The 20,541-nt window shown below is 51.0% G+C and overlaps 1 protein-coding gene across 1 annotated transcript in view; it reads right to left on the bottom strand.

Moving 5' to 3' along the window:
- Window positions 1-20,013, bottom strand: part of CUX2 (cut like homeobox 2) — a 63,270-nt gene extending 43,257 nt beyond the window's left edge. Inside the window, exon 1 of the mRNA XM_088064916.1 lies at window positions 19,942-20,013. Within this exon, the coding sequence (XP_087921042.1) occupies window positions 19,942-20,004 (63 nt within the window). The 5' untranslated portion in view covers window positions 20,005-20,013. The remainder of the gene's footprint in view (window positions 1-19,941) is intronic.
- Between the last annotated feature and the right edge of the window lie 528 nt (window positions 20,014-20,541).

Genomic DNA, 20,541 nt, shown 5'->3' with positions numbered 1-20,541 from the left:
CCCTCCACGTCTGGCACACGGCACCAGCGAGGGCTCGGAGGCTTTTTTAATATGATCCCTGTTTCACAAATACCAAACAAGATTTCCACTATTTTTTGTAAGCCCTGGCTCCACAAAGCCCAGCTTTGCTGGGCTTGGTATCAATCGGATAGAGAACAAGTGCCTGTCCCTGCTGCCCATCAGCACAAGGGATGGAGTCAGGAGAAAAAGATTGGAGCCACTGAGTTCAAAAGTTAATTTCTCCGGCTAGGCAGGGAAGGCAGAGCCAGGCACCATCCCAAATATCGACAGGCCACATCAGAAATCCTGTTTATTTGCTATTTATTCCCCACTTTTTCATTTTGGCAAATTATCTTAACCCTTGCCTCTTATCACAGATCAATGGACCAGCTGGCAGAAATTCTGGGTTGGTCACAGAAAAATAAGGTTTATGTTTTGCTCTTTTACTTTGCAGTTTCAGCTCTGTAATTGTGTCCAACACACCCAGGATTTGACTGAGTTTGCAGCTATTTGGGTTAATAAATGCTTCCAGATTTATGGTAGTTATTCATGCAAGGACCACATTACACGTAAATCAATACCAGAATGAACTATTTGCTAAAAATACAAATACCATGTTTAGGCTTCAGTGATATTAGCAAAGTGGGATTGTTTGGGGCTGTATGTAAAATAAATGCACCTGTTGGAGTGATCAAGAGGATCAGAATAGTGCTCAATACTAGTCCACCCTAAAAATAAGAAATACCAGCAACAACTGCTCTTCCAGAACAGCTCCCAAAGCCCCAGGGGGCTGGGAGGCTTCCCTCTCCATCCACATGAATGCTCAGTTACAGAAATCAGAAATAATTGCAAGTAAATAAAAATAATTTGCAATTAAATGGCAATTAATGCATAAATAAATGTGAAAGCTGCTGCAAACCCACTTGCAAGGAGAGGCCAGCCTTTTTTTGGAGACCTGACCTCTCCTGCCTATCCATCATCCAGTGCAGACCAGAGCTGCACCCACAGGTGGCTGCTGGTGGCTTTTCCACTCCAGCCTGACCGTCACCATCCATCTCTTCATTTGGCTGATTGCAAGGGCAGGAAGTAGAGAATTGAGGTTTATTTTGGTCCTGGTTTTTGGCTTTCCCTCCCCAGCCAGTGCCACCCGCACCGTGGCAGGATGGGTGTTGGGAAAAGGAGCCTTTCCCGTGGGATTCAGGGCTGTGCTGAAGAGAGACATCTCTCCCTGTAACTCCATAACTCAGAATAAAAAGCCGAAGCTCGAACACGGCGCAATTAATGCAGGAAGCATCGATTCCTGCGCGGCACCAAGCTGGCTCATTAATCCCAGGTGCTCCTACAAGCCAATTCCAGCAACAGGAGCCAAACGGGAGAACATCGAGGGCTGAGATTCCTTCGTGCTCCGATCTTTTATCAGCACTGAGCTTCAAACACCACAATCTTCCCAAAATCTCTTCAGCTCCTGGTGCTGCAGAGCCACTGTCCTGAGGAATGCCAGCCCAGGGCTCTGATTCCAAGGGCAGAGTCCCACCTGCCTCTGCCAGGGACTAGGACAGGGAGGGACAATTCACCTCCATCCACTGCCTCAGCTACTGCCACAGGATCCTCACAAAATCCCCCTCAACCCCTTGGTCTGCCCATCATTCCCAGAGGTCTTGGGAAGCTGCTGGATGTCACTTAACCCCTACAAACCGTCAGAGATGGAAGTGGCTGCTCCAGTGCCAGCTGGCCGGGAGAGCATCTCCCCACGTGCCCTGGCATAGGGTGTCCTGGATGTAAAAACATGGCTCAGGAAGATAAAATACAACCCTGAGGAGGGGTTCAGCTGCCTTTTTAACCCAAACACCCCCAAGCTGGGGAAGCCTGGACGCAGAAACATGTTCCAGGCAGCCAAAACCTAACTCCGAGGAGGGGACAAGCTGCCCCTTCACCCCAAACACCAGGATCTGTGTGGCTGGAGGCTGGAAACCCTCAGGAAGCTGCAGGGAGACAGAGAGGGGAACAAGCTGGATGGATCCAAAGATTCCAACACCCAGAGCATCCCCACAGGGATCGGGTCCCTGTGCAGGGGTTGGATGCAGCAGGGAAGGCGGCAGCATCCTCCCCTCCGGAACAAATGCCAAATCTGGTTTGCACTTGACAGAGCCTGACAAGAGCAACAATCACAGATTAGTAGGAAAACTTCTTGCTTTTCAACAAAGGTTAATAAACAGTGACAGCATTAAGTCTCTTCTGATTAACTATGCTGAAAGATATTATTGCCGTTTGGAACACGGAATCATTATTGGATTAACCACAGTGTATAAAAATGAAATGTGAGTTTTAATCTCTGGCAATGCGGAATAGCTCCCTCCTATTAAAGGAGAGATTCCATCTAAACTGCGTTGCCTTTCCAGGTTTGGGGTTTGTTTTTCCTTCCTTTCCTCGACTACAACAAAGACACCACGACTTGGCTTGAGGAGCATCTAAAAAGGAGCCACATGCCCTGGCTAAAATTTAGCCCCAAATCCTCTGTCAGTTCCCAATCCAGCATCTTCTGGGGAGGATTTTGCTGTGTTCCAGCCCTCTTGGCATGGAGCAGCCAAGGAGGAGGGCAAGGAGCAGGAATTGCTGAGCTAATTAAGGAGGCGTTAATTGAAGCACTTCTGCCCACACGTGATGGCCCCAATGGTTCCTCACCCCCTGGATTTGGGCTGAGACATCTCAGGGCAGGGCAGAGCAGGGACAGCTCCTCACTGGGGTCACCAGGAATCGACCCAGGGAGGGAATTCTGCAGGGACAGCCAACGGAGACAGGGTAGACCCACTCCAGGGATGGGGTGGGATGGACACAGAGGGCACCTGATCCCAGGATGAGCTTCCCAATCCCTTTAGGACAGGGGACATGGATCTGTGGTGTCATAAGGGACATCCCACCCCCAGTGCCAGGCTGTGCTTGCTGCACCAGTGCCTGGAGTGGGGCAACAACAGGAGATGGGCGTGGGAGACAGGGATGGCTCAGCTGGAATTGGCCTATAACAATCATCTAACCCAAGATGTTCAAAGGGAAAAGATTTTCTAAGAAAATAGTTAAATCCAGAAGGCTGAAGGCAGTTCCCAGGCTGACCTCACTCGTGTCCATACAGGAGGGAGGGAAGGGAAAATCCACAGGTAAACCTCAGGATTTGCTCTAACTTAACAATTTCCATACATCACATCAATTCTCTTCAGCTGCTCACAGGACATTTGTGCCCAAGCTCAAGGCTCAAAATAGAGAGAAGGTGCTGCTGCATTTAATTAAGACAAACTTGGGCCAAATCCAGACATGGTCCAGCCTCACGCCAGCAGAGTGATGGCAGGAAAGAATTTTATCCATTTCTAACTTAAAGTTATGTACTGAAAGTTATGTACTGAAAAAGAAAAGCTCATGACTGAGAATTTTGTCAGCCTGGGGGTGTGTTTGGGATTCCTCCCTCCAGGCCTCCCACCAGGGCTTAAAATACCTGCAGGCTTGGCCAGGGGATAATGTAATAAATATCAACCTATAATGAATTACAGGTGGAAACTGGAGGGGGAAGAAGGCAGAGGCACGTCCCATCCCATGGGAAAGTGGGGAAACGGTGCAGATCCCACTGGAGCTGTCCTGGATGAGACTATGGGACAGGATCCAGCATCCCAGTGAAGACCCCAAACCCCAGAGCACCCTAAAGGGCTGCCTGCCTCATTCTTCCCTAAAAAAAAAACCCAAACCAGTAGCAGAAGTGGTTCTTTTTCACAAAACCCCATCGCTTTTATGAAAAGCAGAATGATTTTTCTCCAGAAAAGGCATTTCTGAAGATGGAAATACTGGGGAAAAACAAATCCAAACATCTCCCAAAAGAGGAAATTTCTGTGGTTTTATTTTAGGAGGATTCTCTCCCATTTATCGTTCCCACTTTACACCCACCTTACTTCACTGCACAGCACCAGGACTAGTTTATAACATGACACAACAACTCCACTATTCCATTATTGTATTTCTTTCTTATTTTTATTTTTAAAACCCTTAAGAGCAGCTGCTACTTAGCACCAATTGAAACCCCTTATCTCCCTTTCTGGATGAAAGGGGGGATCTGTTTGTTGTAATAAAACCAGTTTGCACCTAGATCAAAGCCTGTACTGTTTGCATCTTCGGGAAAGTGTTTGACACTCGTGTCAAAGTGTCAAACTCTTTCATTACCACGCAAAGAGGAGACACTTTGACTAGAGGAGATAAGATGTTTCCGTCAATCAGCATCCAGAAACAGCCTCCCCATGATGATTAAAAAAAAATAAAATAAAATAAAATAAAATAACAAGGTGGTTTCAGCTGTGCAGGGAAGAGATGGAGTAATAAATAATGGGCTGAAAGCAAAGCTCAACTGCAAGGCATGAGCAGCCCCCCCATTGCTCCTTCTGGGGTCACCAGCCAAGGGGGAATTCCACCTGATAAATGGGAAAAAGCAGGGAAAATAAAGAATTGCTGCCCAAGGGGAGAGGGGATGCTGGTGCTGGATTATTCAGCCATCAGCCCAAGTGTCCAATGTTTGAGGATGGAGTTTGGGGGATATTCCTGGTTTTACAGGTGGGAAAAGATGAGTCAAGCCTGAGAAATGTCAGAAAGTCTAAAAACAACCCAATACTCTGCCCACAGAAAATCCTGTTGGTGGTTGGAAACACTTCGATGAAACATCCCGAAAGATCTGTTCCTCCCTATTTTTGCTCATTCCTCCCCAAATCCAGCTCCTACATTAACACAAGAGTTGGGGTCCACACGGTGACACGTAGAGCTGTGACACTCGTGCTTGGTGCCAGGAGGTGGCACGGTCCCAGCAGTGTCACCGAGCCGTGCCAAAAGCAGCCCTGAAAACGGGATCCTAAGAGTGGGTGCAATAAATGAGTTTGTTCAAGGGAAAACAGAGCTGGAAGCAGCATCCAGCCATGGTGGAGATTAGAGAAAAGCCTGCTTAGAGGAACTGTGCAGGAGCACTTCATCCATATGTAAATACTGCCACCAGAATTCCAGCACAGCTCCGGCTCCGAGAAGTTATCAGCTGAGCAAACTCTGCTTGTTTAATTTTCTGTTGCCTTCAGGCACATTCACCTCATCCAAATGCTCTGCCTGGAGGAAGGAGACTTTCCTCAGGCTCACCCTCCCATAGGATCCACGTGGATTCACAGAAGCAAGAGGAGAGCAGCCTCGTCCCGCACTGAGGGTATTTTCCAGGTTAATTCAGGTCAAGCTCCAGGCTGGAGCGAGTGCAGATGCAGATCCTCTCCGCTGACCTCTTTGCAAACTCCTCTTGCAAAATTGGTTTTTAGCAAAGCCACTTATCACCTTAACCATCTATTGATTCCCTGACTCCTGGCCAGAGCTCCCAGGATCCAACAGCACGGGCAGGAGGAGCTGAGGAACACGGCAGCCAAGGAGGGCACCACAAAACGGGGCCAAAAAAGGAGGCTCGGGGGGACCTTTTGGCTCCCCACAACTCCCTGACAGGAGGCTGCAGCTGGGGGAGGTCAGGCTCTGCTCCCAGAGAACAAGGGACCAGAGGGAACAGCCTCAAGCTGTGCCAGGGGAGGTTCAGATTGGGTATTCAGGAACAGATATTGATGGTCAGATATTGGAACAGGCTGCCCAGGGCAGGGGTGGAGCCACCTCCCTTGGTGCCATTCTAAAGGTGGTGGCACCTGGGGACACAATTCAGTGGTGAACATGACAGTGCTGGCTGGATTTGATGATCTTAGAGACCTTTCCCAACCTTAATGATCCCACAACTTCATCCCACCCACTGGACCAGCAACGCCCAGACCTCCATCCCACACAACAATTGCGAGGAGAACAAACAAACAACACCCTCCTCACCAGCATCCCTCCCCGAGGAACCTTCCACACAACACATGTGCCACCTAAACCCCACGGAGAAAGCCAGGAGCGGGCAGGAACAGCAGCTCCAGCAGGAGCTCGCTGCCTCCCGCCTTTCCCGGCGCTATCGATCTCCCAGCAGTTACAGCCGGTATAATTTTTGCTTAGCTTCAAATACCTGGCCATCATGAATTCTTTGGCCACAAGGTTATAAAGCATTCTCTAAAACATGAGGAAAAGATTAAGCCTGCTTATAGTTAATAATATACTGTACACTGTCTATCAAGCTGGCTGTTTGCTATTGAGAGCCTACTATTAGACACTTATTTAAAAGGCCTTTCAGGGCTTCCCAAGAAAGTGCAGTTATGCATTTTTTTTTCTGGCAAGAACTACTATAGATAAACATCAATTCGCTCCTGCGGATCACAGTCGCAGTAAATAAATTTTTCAGGAAGCTAAGTTCCATACAAAGCCTCCTCAAAGCTCCCATTTCACACAACATCAATGTTTTGGCCTCTGAGAAAGAAAAAGCTGGAAGGTTGCTTTATCCAGAGCTAAATTATCAATTGTGGCTGCTTAGGAGGAAAAAAAAAAAAAAAAAAAAAGAAAGAAAGGAAGTGTTTCAATGAGAAATCGGGGTGGGAAACACACAGCACCATGGCTAGATGGTGATGCTGGGTAGGGCAAAGTGAGGAAAGACAAGGATTTGCTGGGGATGGGTCTGGACCCTCTAGGATGGCATTGGCAGCTCCGAAATCATCACTGCGGCTGCACACGGCGATGGTGAGGAGGGAGCAACGAGCTCTGGGCCAGCTCAGCAGCCAAAGCCTGCACTCCCTTCTTTCATGGCTTTTGGAAGTGGCAGCCTGGGATAACCCATCCAAACGTGTGTGACCAGAAATGCCCCGCTCCGTTTGTAACCGGAACATCCGCGGCGCCCCGGATCGCTGGCGGGGCGGGGTGGAGGGAGAGCTGAGCCCATGGAGGGCCAGGTGTGCCAACTCAGCGGTCCAAAAGTGCTTTTTGGAGCAGCTTCCCGGGATTCAGCCACGGGATAGGAAAGAGGGATGGGAAAAGCATCTCAGCTCACCCCTACCTAACGATGCCCTTGTAATTTTGGCGTCCCACGGCGTTGCCACCCGCTGCCCGCCCAATAACACAGTCCTTGGGGGGCTCATCCCAACCCCGAGCTCCAGGAGCTGCTGGCACTGTGGGAGCCAGGGCCGTGCTAATATCCAGAACACTCCATCTGCTCTTTAAATAAAGAGATGCTGGGCTCTGTCATTATGGTTTAATTATTAGCCTAAAAAAAGAGCGAAACGCAGAAACCCTTCCAGGCTCAGGTTGTGCATCCTGCTGGGAAGGGGATTCTTCAAGAAGGGAAGGGATGGGCAGAGGAGACCACTGCTGTCAAAAGGTAAATTTGTACGGTCCCCACAGCGAGACCTAATGAACCCAAATTGCCTGTGGTGCCCAAAATTATTGCAGCATCATACTTGGCTAAATGGCTCAAAAAATCAGGGAGGGAAGAGGAGAGGATGATTTGCAGGTCTTGGTAACTCTGGGTCAAATCCATGCGGCTTTGGAGAGACACACGGGGCTGTACCTGGGACTGGCTGGGGTACAAATCCAGAGATCCAAAACAAATCATGGAATAAAAAATGGTTTGGGTTGAGAGGGATCTTGAACATCATCTCTTTCCTCCCCCTGCCATGAGCACTGGGACCTTCCGCTCTCCCAGCTTGCTCCAAGCTCTCTGTAATCTGATCTTGAAAACTTCCAGGGATGGGAACCCTGGAAAAACCCTGAGCTGCAGAGCAGCAACCCCTTTGCATGGCCTCAAGGTGCAAAGGAAGCAGCAAAGAACCATTTCCAGCCCCTCCTGTGCTCTTTGCTCCCACTGTGCCAGACCCAACTCCCACAGGGCAGCAGAACCAGCCCTGGAGCTGTTCTGGGTCAACCCTGTCCAGAGCAATGACATTAAAACCCAGGCACCCATCAGCAATACATTTACTCAGCTGCTAAACACAAAGACAGTTTTTGGAGTTAATAAGTTACCAGAGGAGCCAAGAACTGGGCAGGTCCCCAGAGCAACTCCCACTGCCCAAATCAGGCACTAAACCCCATCGTCCCCATCAACACTTTCTAAGCACCCATTATTTAATAAAAATAATTTTATTATAAATTCCAGCCCAGGAGTCCCTCTACTCTTTGCAAAGCTGTTTTTCTTCCAACTGTCAGAAAATAACCAGCAGATGCTCAAGAGAAGAAGCACATTTTCCATCGCAAAAATAAACTTAATTTGGAAGTCCTGAACTTGTGACACCCATCCCTCTCCTGCAAATAAACCTGCCAGGGATGATATAATCTGCATATTTAACCTTCTCACAGTGCTAATGATCTTAGGAGAGGCTGATACATCACCTGTGGCTGCAGAGAGCAAACACCCATTACCTGCAGAGTTATTTCCAGGTTATAGGAATGAGCCCTTGGGATTATCGGGGTGTAACAACACCAGGCACCGCAAAGCTCCAGAGGAAACCTCGCCTGGGACCAAAGGTCAGCAAACACAGAGCACGTGGGTGCTCAGCTGGGAGCTGGAATAGAAGCCAAAGGGATCAGGAAATCCATCCCCAGGTTCACATCCCCACCTCCAGCTCCAGCCAGAGGTCTCAGCGCGCTTCCCCCAAGGATTAAATCACCACCTCATGGAATCAACAACAAACCTGTATCTGTAAATTCAGGAATGCACCGAGTTTTTAAGAAGGGGCCACACTTTCAAGAAAGATACGAAGAAAACCAAAAAATCTGCCAGGAGCAATTCCTCACCACCAGCCATGAGCTTAATTGATCCGAGGGAGAATATTTATTTAGGTTAAGGAGGCTGCCAGAAGGCACAAGTTTTAAAATTAAAATCCCAAAGAGCCTAGGGAAAACCCATGGAAATTATCATCCCAATGAGTTCTTATCTACATTGATATCTGCAGTGACAGAGTCCCCAGCCAGCCCCCACAGAGCTGTAGTACCCCACTGACACTCTTCCCAAAATTACATTTATTCTACCTTTTCCATTATTAAAAAAAAGAATTTGATTCTCAGGGAGTTCTGTGATGGCTTGACTGGCTTCAAGACAAAATTTTGACCTGGTGGATTCCATTAAAAACCCGCTAATTTATTATTAAAAAATGAGTATTTATTTCATACATGTCTTTACCAAAAGAAACACGGGCAGTTTATCAAGATGCAATGAAATAAGTCAACTTTGTTATTAAATTAATCAACTTTTGATTTTTGTGCCCAAGAATCAAAACCAAATAATTTAGAAAATAAATAAGTAAAGCTTTTTCCCAGGTTCCACACTCAGTATTTAACTTTCCATGGGGATCCAGCCCTTTCAAATAATGAAATCAGAAGTTATTCCCTCAGAATAATTCACAGGCAGGAATTTCACCAGGATATTCCTGCATCCCCCCAGGGTTTGTTCCCTTCTCTCCCAGCTCATCCTGGTGGTCCTAGGGGTGGGGAGCTCCATGCAGGATGCTCAGGAAGAATAAAACACCTCCAAAACATAAAATTTTCAAAGATTTGGTGACTGGCGAGTGTTTTCCATCGATAACAAGATAGTTAAATCAAAGCTTCTGCGTGCCCTGAGCAGCAGCATGGATTTCCCACCCAATCAGTGGATGGATCAAATACCTGGCACGAGGCTGCAGATAATCCCAGCGATTTATTTTGGGGGAGCCGGGGCGAGGGGAGGCGGGGGGAGGCTCCAGCCCCAGCGAGGATTTGCGTATTAGTAAAAACAAACAATCCTGTAAATAACGAGCCCCTCGTCCTGTCTCCACCACGCTCCTCTTATTGAGTGAGTCAGATGTTCTGCTGATTAAAAATTGATCCATTTCAAAATCTAATCAACAGAATAGGATTCTTTCATATGTTATCAAGGCAGATGCTGACAACAAAAACCAAACCTGTTATTAACCCATGAACCCCGATGACCTGAACCTGGCTGGGCTCTGCAACTGTAAATTATTCAGTAGTCCAAGAGCAATACCCGTAAGCCTGATGAATTTACGCCCTGACCAGAGCTGGTGGGGGTTAAAGCCAATATCACAGACCCAGGGGTCCCTGGGGACACGGTTCATGACACGCTGCCACTCTGTGTCATGCCTGGGAATACATTACTGGCATCTGCTCGCCTTCTCCTTGCAAATGTCTAGCTTTTTTTCTTGCTTTCTTTCTTTTTTTGTCGTTTTCTTTCTTGGTTTTTAAGTCACTTTCTGGCATCAGCACAGCCCTGTGGGGAGTGGAACCCCCTGGTACTGGTCTCTGCTCCAATCCTGTATGACCACCAGAGCAAAATGTTTGTGTCCCTGCTTCAGCCACAGCCCAGCTAGTTCAGTGCCACGAGGAACAGGAAAACTGGGGGGAAAACTGGGATTTATTTTGATTTAAATCCTTATTTTTAAGCCCCATTGCCATCCCTGCCCCCGCTGCTCAGGGCAGTGACAGAGGTGTCACCGTGGGGTGATGCCACTGCTCGGTGGCATCTCGGATTTCTCTTTGTTCCCACCTGGTCACACTTATGCTGCTGACTTGTCCCTCCCCAAAAACACCCAAAAGATGATGATGATGAAGGGAAACCCTGGCTCCGACACAGATTCCAAGCCAGGATCGCTGCCAGCTGCATCACCACAGCATCACTTGATTCCCCAAACCTCAAGCTAACGTCCCCCTCCAAGTTTTTGGGAAAGCAGCAGTTTTAAGCATAGATTCTAAAGCTTTTTGAGGCACTGCTGCATCCTTTTTTTCCTCCCCCAGGCTGTCCAGGTGCTGCCCCAGCCTGGCTGATCCTCCTGGCTGGAATCAGAGCAGGGAAAAATTGGCGCCACATAAACCAAGTTCAAAGATAATGACAGCTCTTCTCTTAAATCGTAATATATTTATAAGTGTAATGACTCTCTGACCTCTCCTTAAAGCCCAAATAAACCCTGGGGAGCCCCCTCAGACTGGCCACAATCGATCCTGGCTGGGCTGAAGCTCCCAGACAGAGGCACCTCCTGGGGATGCTCCAGGCAGGAGGCAAAACCCCTCCTGCTCCCCCCAAAATCCCACTGGGTGCCAGCACCACGCTGTTCTGTTATTTAATAGTGAGGCCCCACCATCCTTCACCCCACAGCATCAGTGGGAGCCCAGATGGCACCATATGGCTAAAAACACTAAATATTGACCTTTATTTCTCTGTATGAAATCCAAAAGGGCTTTAAAACCAACACAGAACACGGCTGGCAGTGCCCACAGGGATGCTCCTGGACACTCTGGAAGGGAAGGCCAGGCTCTCCCCCAGCAGGGATTTTGGAGCCCTGTGCCCTTCCTGGCACACTGGAGTCACAGCCCATCCCTGCGGCCCCAATATCAGTGCACAGACATCACCTCCATCAATTCTGGACCCAAAAAAGACCAGAAAACCACCAGGAACTGAGTGGTTTTATAGTTTTTAAAAGCCTGCCTGGATAAAGACTCCTGGCTGGACATCTCCAGGCTCCACAGTCAGAGCAGGTGGGATCTCCCTGCTTTGGGGTACCCGGATCCAAGCCAGCTGCATCCCCACATCCCTCCTCGTGCATATCCAGCCTGGATCCCACTCAGGGATGTGCCCAGGGGTACCACAGTGAATCAGGCACAGACAGCACAGCAGGGTTTTGCCTCTTAATAAACCAGACATTCCATAAAATCCCATTATATTACAAGGTAAGGCAGGCAGCGAGCCTTGGAGGAGGAACTGAGTGATGGATCCAGCCTGGAGCAGACCCATCCTGGCCCAGCCAGGGATCCATTCCCACAATCTGCAGGGAAACACAGGAACAACTGCTGGTTTGCCTCACCATCCTCCTCCTCCTCCTCCTGGCCGGGGCAGCCCAGCAAACCCAGCTCCGACCTCGGCTCCCTCCTCCCCATCTCATAATCACACTTGTGCAAAGCCTCTCCCGTACATAAGGAAGAGAGAAAACATCCTTGGAGAGCCTCACAATCAGACAATTTTTAAGATCATGGAGCATTAAACCATTCCCAATAGGGTTTACTAATCAAACAGCCAAATCCTTCATAACCAACCAATCCCTACAGAGCAATTAAATCCTTCCCCTTTAAAACACTTGGCACGCTGTCTGGGGAGAAAAAGAAAAATTTGCAAAATTCATTTGATAAATTAACCAGGGAAAAGAAAGAAGTGAATCAAGCTTTGTTCTTTTCATTTTTTTTAATTATGGAATTCACAATGCCTGAATAATGTTTAATAAGAACTATGAAAATTCCTAACAGTATTACAACACAACACAAAAGAATTAACCTGGTTACCGTGAAAAATTGCATATTTAATTAAGAACAGAGAGTTCAAAACTATCCAGAGATTTCAAAAGTACCGTTGCCTAAGGGGCTAAATTACACGCTCGCAGTGCTGCTAACAGGGCTGGAGCGCGCAATCATTACCCAAGTGTCCCCATTAAGTGACAATGGGCAGATGACATCAAATTCATTTCAAAAGCAACAGGAATTGAAGCATTCGCTTGGGTAGTGGAAAGGAAAGCGACTATCCTGCTGGTATAAACCAGACCCCTTGTTGATAAAGGCAATAATTAAAGAATAATGTTAATTAGCTGCTTTTATTTGAAAGGAAAGTGCGGTGGAGGGAGGCGCTGCCTCAGCGGCGTGTGCCGAGCGGAGCCGCTGGCCCGGGATGCCCGGACACGTGCCCAGAGCACAGCCCTGCCGGTCCTGGCACCTGCCAGCCCTCAGCTCTGCCAGGAATGGGGCCGGGAGGAGTTTGGATGGGTTGGCATCAACACAGCACAGCCCATCTCTGGTGCCAGAGGAAGGGAACCGGAGCGGCGTGGCCGCAGCATCCCACTCATCCCATCCCACTCCATCCCATCCCATCCCACTCCATCCCATCCCATTCCATCCCATCCCATCCCATCCCACTCCATCCCATCCCACTCCATCCCATCCCATCCCATCCCACTCCATCCCATCCCATCTCACTCCATCCCATCCCATTCCACTCCATCCCATCCCATCCCATCGCATCGCATCCCATCCCATCCCATCCCATCCCATCCCATCCCATCCCATCCCATCCCATCCCATCCCATCCCATCCCATCCCATCCCATCCCATCCCATCCCATCCCACTCCATCCCATCCCACTCCATCCCACTCCATCCCACCTCACTCCATCCCATCCCATCCCATTCCATCCCATCCCACTCCATCCCACCTCACTCCATCCCATCCCATCCCCTCCCATCCCATCCCATCCCATCCCATGTGCCATCAGCAGCCGCTCAGGCAGAGAGACCCCACAGAATCGTGGAGTATCCTGAGTTGTAAAGGACCCAAAAGGATCTCCCAGTCCAACCCCTGGCCCTGCACAGGCAATCCCAACAATCCCACCCTGCAGCTCTGGCAGCCTCGGGGCTGTGCCCATTCCCTGGGGAGCCTGGGCAGTGCCAGCACCCTCTGGGGGCTGAACCTTTCCCTGATCTCCAACCTAAACCCCCCTGGATGGACTCCAGCCCCACCATCCCGAGGGACAGCTACAGCACGGGGGTCCCCACCAGCCTTTCTCCTGCCGGGCACCATCCTCCACTCACCCATCCCAGCCGCCGTGCCGGGCATCACGGGGGGATTTCAGCCCAAACCGTGCCCCCACGGAGCCCACAGCTCCTCCCTCAGCCAAAAAACTGCGGGGACAAGAGGGGTAATGATGACCCAGCTCCCAGGGACGCAGCAATGTTTGTGCAGCGCTCCCAGAGCCGCAGACGGAGGCAGCTCTCCCCGTCAGCGTGATTAATAAGGAATAAATGTCCTCTGCAGCCAGGCTGAGCAATAACCCCGGCTCTGCTCCGTGCTTACAGCACACATTACAAGCCCTGCTGCCAGCGCCAGGTAATACTTTATTATGTTATCCCGACGGAAGAAAACAAAGGATGCTCGAGGTCCTGACTTTGGTGTAAAACCACGAGAGCGTTACCAAAGGCAACGGCGGCGCGCTCGGAGCGGCTGACGCACGGCACAGCTCCCACCAGAGGAATATTTACCCGGGGTTCAAATTGGTTATTTACTTTTTTTTGGGAAGCTGTGTTGCAGGAGGACCGGCTGGCACAGGCACACGCCGAGAGTTAAATATTAAATCGGCTCCACGCTCGCTTAAACCACAGCAAAGCCAATGCTCAGGGGTGCTGGGGTAGCTTTGGGGAAATCACTTAGTGCTGCACCAAAATAGTCAAAAAAATAAATAAACAGCAAGGCCATGTTAAGGAATAAAAGGTACCAAATCCATTCTGGGAGGAGGTGTTGGCGTGTCCAACTTTAAAAAGCCACCAAGGGTGGGAATATTGAATATTGAATATTGGTCCCATTCCCCCAGATCCTCACCCTGCACCACAGCCAGGCCAGGAGAGGGGGAATCATAGCACAAAAGGGATCTCCAGGAAACCAGAGCCAGCACAGGGCCAAATCCTGCTTCCCAAATTGTGCTGTCTTGGAAAGACAGACCAAAAGCTGCAGGAAGATGTGCACCACAAAAAAAAAAAAAAAAGTAATTAAAGAAAACTCAGTCACAGATCCTGTTGCAACACACAGGAAAAGAAGTGTTACAAAAGGGGAAAACTTTTTAATAAAGTCTGCAAGTATATATTCCTCCTTTATCAACCTCAAGATTTATTGACCCAAGGAGCCATATTGACTGAATAAATCTTGATAATGACCCCAGCAGAAGTCAATACCTGCTTATTATCTCCCAAGTTGGGGAATTACATCTTTCGGTAATAGGAGCAGGATGGTACAAAATGTTCTGAGAAACTTCACCCAGGCTTTTTTTGGGGGGGAATGGATGTCTCTACTGTGCCTTTTCCAGTCCCAGAGGGAATGTGCTACACCATGAGCTGCAGCGTGGGTTTTGTCTTGAGGTCTGGTGTGGGGAGAGCACACACCCATGGCTTGCAAATCCTAAATAAAACCCATTCCAAAGCATGCTGAGGAGCAGGATGCTGCTGTTCACCTTCCCTCCCTGCAAACAATGGCTCTGTAATTTCAGTTTGCTGTGTTTTGTTGGCAGCTCCCAGGATAATTCCCTGAAATTTGGGATGTGGGAATTCCTGCAGCCAGGGATGTAGCGCCACGATTGCGCCAGCACTCAAGGGAGGAGGGGAGGAGCACCGCTGCTGTCCCCTGGGACATGCAGCCACCTCTGGGAACCCAAATACACCCATTTTCTCCAGCCAGCAAAACCAGGAGTGGAAAATGGGGGAGCAGAGGGGCCCCTGGAGCCCCTAAAACCCATAGGCAAGCAAAGCCTCCTGCATTTAAAGATGATGCTTCTTCTGCCAACAGCCAACTTCCCATTCAGCAGAGAAAACGGGAGCCCTGGGACCAGCACGCACAACAATTTGCCTGTATTTTTATTCCAGGTCTCTGCAGACAGCAAGAAAAATTAACTGAAGGGAGCAGCTCCTGTGCCAACATATGGAGGGAGATGCATCGCGAGTTCCGCAGGCTCTGCTGAGGCTTTTGAGTTCAGCAAGTGCCTCCTGAAGGACTGCTTCCTAATCTGGTCATAAATAATAATTCAGATCACCCAAGGCTTTAACATTCTGCTCCACCCGCGGCGCAGGAGCCGTGCCCAGCCCTGCCAAACCCTCCAGGCGGTGCCGCAGCCCTGGGAGCGGCTCCCTGCTCCCCATCCCGCGGGGCATCGGCACGAGAGGCACCCCACCCCTCTCTGCTGACCCCCATCTCAGCGGGCACAGCAGCCCTGAGCCCCCCACTCGGTCCCCACACCCCTCTCCCAGCTGGAACACCCAGCAGGAGGTGGCGGGGCTTGCGCTCATCCCTGAAGTCCCACAAAAATCAAATTATATTTCCATCCTCGTCCCCTCTCTGCCTCATGGTCACAATCCCTTTTTCCCTCCCCTGCTTCCAAGGCCACAGAGACAATCCACTAAACTGGATCAGGAGGCCAGCGTGTACATCTCTAATGGGCTGCAGCACGCACACAATTAATTAATGGATTTATTAATTAGGGAAGAAGTCACTCTCCAGGCTGGAATTGGGGTCACCAGTTTCTAAAGTGAGAACTGTGGTGCTAAAGATAAACTCTCATTTTCTACAGCTCTTCTTGTCTGGCAGCATCTCAATTATTCAGCCAGAAAAAAAAAATTAACAGGGAAAAAAAAAAAATAAAAAAAAATCAGATTTCACTTCAGGAACTTCACAGTCTGACTTTACTGATGCTCAGTACTGACCCCAGAGCAGGTGGGACCAGAAACACAGCCCATCTCCTCCTCTCTTCACATAGAAATTGGAAGCAGTAGAATTATCAGGTGTTAATGCAGGATTTGGGGGGCAGGATTTGATCATCACCTCAGGCTGTCCCAAGCAGGGAGCTGCAGTGGGGGCACAGAGGAAGGGGACACCACCAGGTGCTCAATGACAGTGACATTCCAAGACACCCGAGTCCTCCCAAGACCGAGGTTTGAACTTGTTGATGCTGGAGCCACATTTCAGTGACCAGATCAGCTGGTCCTCCCTGGGGCAGCCGCATTTCCAGCTGCCACAACCCTCAATCCCTAAGGACACAGAGCTCCTGGGCCAAGCGCAGAAGCGCCGCTTGTGTCCCCACCACCAGAGCACGGCCCTGCAGGACACAGCAGGGAATCCACCTGAAGAGTTCTGGTCACTGGGCAGCTCCCAGGAGGAGCACACAACCATCAGACAACAGCCAAGCCAACCATGAGACAGAACATCTGCCCAGGGCCCGGCTCCGGCGGTGCCGCTGCGCCCAAATTCAGATTAATCGTTGGAACCAGATGATTCCGCAGCCACTGCTCCCCACGCCCCGCTGCACCGGGAGCAGCTGGAGCCACTGGAAAGCACAAACAGCATTCCCAACCTCACAAGGCTTCTCAGCCAGCCCCAGGCGCAGGCTGCACTTACACAAACCCGGAGATTTCAGCTCGGAAAGACAAAAATCCCTCTGAGATGGGGGCACCCACAGCCTCCTTGGGCTCCCCCACCGCTTTCCCTCGGGCACAGTGAGCACAGCCACCATCCCTCCTCCCTCCAGCAGGGATGGGGATGGAAGGTGGTGGGTGCTGGGGATGCTGGAGGAAACAGGAAGGTCCCACCAGTCTCCCCATAAGAGCCCTAAAAACGCAGAGCACCCGGGACATTTGAGATGAAGCTCCCCCCAAGCCCCAGGGGCACCTCAGCCTCCCCCCAGGTTTATCCTGCTGCTCCACAAGAATGCAGTTAAGTTTATTAGTCCAAGCTCCAGGAATTAAGCTCCAGCCAAGAGGACTGATAGCTTATTTACTGCTGTCGTCTATATAAAGCAGAATTTTGACACATTGTTAAATGATGCACATTTAGATAAGTCAAGCTGTCATATCATTTAATGGATGTCTAAACTCCCGCTGTAGCTGATATGTAAAATTTATGCACTTCAGAATATCATAAGGTTATAATATTTTAATCACATCCACAGTTGTGGTTTTTTGGTTGGGGTTTTTGGTTTTTTTTTTTTTTCCCTTCCTTCTCCCCTAAACTTTAAACAGCAAAAAACATTTCATCAACCAGACCACGCTCCGAGGCTCCCGGCTCTCCACCATCCGGCGGAGCCGCCGAAGTTTCTGCCCAACTCCGGCACGCGGAGAGAGCATTTGCATTCCGGGAAATAAACCCAAGAACATTTTATTTGAGAGAACCAAAGGCTTGGAGCCGTGTAGCCAGAGCTCATCTGCATAATGAGATGTGAAGACATTTATAAAAGATGGCTCTAATCGCTCTCGCTCGCCGTTGTATTTATTACCCCAAATCAGCAGCTCGCAACTCTCGCCCATTTTTTTGCCGTTTTAACGCAGAACGGGTTGGATTAGAGCAGCATCCAGCGCAAGGAGCATCCCATAAATCCACACAGTGCCAAGCAGAACGCAATAAACCCCAAGCAAATTAAACCCCCCCAGAAAAAATCCCACCAAGGTATGAATCCCACTCTATCACCCACAAGAAAGCTGTAAAAAAAAAAAAAAAAATAAAATACTGCATTACTAATGTACACAATAAACCAATCTCATAACCCTGTGAAATACGCCTGGTGTTATCTTTGATAGAATTTTATCTCTCCTCATTTCCGCCACTCTCTGCCGTAAAAGGGCTCAGCGCCGTTTCGATCCGAGCGCTGCCGAGTCGCACATTTATCCCTGTGTTTTCCATATGCCCACCATTCATCAGGGAGGCTCAAACTCTGCCATTCCCAGCCAGCCCCAGGCCAGCAGAGCTGCTCAGACACATCCATTAAAAAGGAAAAAATAAATAAATAAATTTAAAAAAAAATAAAAATAAGGAGAAAGCTCTTGGAAGAATAATAAACGGATAGCCTGCCTTCCTTAGCGGTTGGTTGGAGGGGTTTTTTCCCCTCTTGTTTTTTTTTTGGGGGGGGGTTGGTTTGGTTTTTTTTTAATGGAGGGCATTAGGCCAAGCTGGCACAAGGTCACCTTTCCCAACGTGATCCCGGCGAGGCGGCAGAACTGCTGCCTGGACAGAAGTCAATCCCCGCTGCTCCCGGTCCAGCTCCGCACCCAGGCACGGGCAGCGGCCGGGCGGAACGGCGGGGAGGGAAGGAGGGAGAGCCGCCACCTCCCAGCCCACCGCTCCCTCCGGCAAAGTTCGCCCCCGACAGACCCACGGCAAAGAAGCTGCCAATATTTATCTTTAAATAAAGGTTCTGCGCGCACCCAGGAAAAGTCATTAGAGCGATTTAGCGAGGAACGCTTTTGTATCCGAAGCGCTTAGAGCCGTAATCCCTTCCCGGCCACAATGCCAGGACTGAGCAGTCATGGCAAACCCACCGGCCGCGGTACCTGCGGTACTTTTCGGGTCGCGTAGCGCAGATGCAGCACGTAATCTGCTTAAAAGCCAAAATGTATTAAATGCTGGAACTGTTGATCCAGTACCGGAGCCCCATAAATCGCATTTCAATTTGTTTACTCCCCGCCGAAGCACGCTGCATTTTAAACTCCGGAATATCCTACGGGGATAAACCCATTTAATATCCATGGAAATGCGCGTTTCAGTTGTTGTAGCGGCTCCAGGTTGGGTTTCATCCCATTATGTTGGGAGAGCCATTGTGTTAATTATCCACCTCCTATTTAAGGTGCGTATTTAAGGTCACAAACTGTCAGCAGCCCCTGGCAACCTTCCCCCGCACACGGTAACAAAGGACTTACCGGGAATTTCACAGACCGAGGGTACCACGGTGGGATACGGCGGCCGTGACCTGCCCGGAGCCACAAAGGAGCTGCTGCCCCCCCGCCGCATCCATCCCCGGTCCGAGCAGCACCGCCCGGTACCGCCGGGCTCAGGGCTGGCCGAGCCCCGGCACCGGCCCCGCACACCGGCCCTGGATAACAATGGGAGGGCGGCAGGGCTCCGGGCAGCCCCGCTCCGCCATCCCCGCATCCATCACCGCAGCCGCGCTGCTCTGCCCGCCCCGAGCGCGCCGGGGGATGCGGGCACCGAGCGGCCCCCGCTGCGGGCGGCGCCGGGGACACTCGGCAGCCCGCGGGCACCTGCGGCTCCTCTCGGCGGGCGGGGACAGCCAGAAACTTGGCGGGGCCGCGCTCCCCGCAACTTCATCCCGCGCAACTTCCCTCCCTCCTCTTCCTCCCTCCCTCCCTCCCGCCGGGGCGGAGCGGCGCCCGCCCCGCGGCCCCGCTGTCACCTCGGGGGCGGCGGGGCGGGGGCCGGGGCTCCATCGCGGCTCCATCGCCGCTAGCGCTGCTCCATGCTCTCTGCTCCAGGCTCCCGGGCGGGCGGCGCCGAACAAAGAGCGGCGGCGGCGGCGGGGATCAATTTCTGATACCTATCGATGGGGAAGGGCGGGCGGAGGGAGGGGGGCGGGCGCGGGGGGAGAGGGAGGGAGGGACGGGGAGAAGAAGGGGGGGGGGGGGGGGGGAGTGATCCGGGCGGCCGCCCCCATCCCTCCCTCTCTCCCTCCCTCCCTCCGCCGCCACCGACCTGGAGCCGGCGGGCATCAAACCGTGTCCGGTATCGACACATCGATCCCACCTCGGCGGCCATCTTGGGGGAGCCCGGTGCCGCGGAGGGGCCCGGGGGGAGCGGGGGGAGCGGGGGGCGCCCGCCCGCCCCGCCCGCCTCCAGCGGGGCCGGCCCCGCCGCTCCCCGCCCTGCGGAACCCTCCCGGACCCCCCCCGAGCATCGCTCCCCGCCGCCCCTGGACAAACCCCCCCACACCTCCCCCCCCCCCCCCCCCGGGTTTCAGTCCCCCTGGTGATGGATTTTTTTTTTTCCTGGCCAAATTAAGGTTTTTAGCTGGAAGAATCGTCAGCGGGAAGCCGCCGGTTAAACTTTTGCAGGTTTGTTCGGGGTTTTTTTCCGCCTAATCTGACCCTTCCTGCACCTTTGACCTGCTGGGAATGGCTACAGCAAACACGGTTCCACCGCTCCACAGCCAGAAACCCCCACAAATTCACAAATACCCCGAACTCAGGCTGGTTTAGGGCTGTATTTTTAAATTTCTCAATGTCTCTGAAGAATCCAGCCAACTTCAGCAGAGGAACAGAGCCCACCCAGCAGCGTCTGGGCACTGACACCTGT

This window comes from Pseudopodoces humilis, chromosome 20, assembly GCF_049639895.1.
Source record: "Pseudopodoces humilis isolate 2021_Gansu_Grassland_sample_001 chromosome 20, ASM4963989v1, whole genome shotgun sequence".
NCBI classification, from domain to species: domain Eukaryota; kingdom Metazoa; phylum Chordata; class Aves; order Passeriformes; family Paridae; genus Pseudopodoces; species Pseudopodoces humilis.
This window is presented reverse-complemented; position numbering and strand designations above follow the sequence as displayed.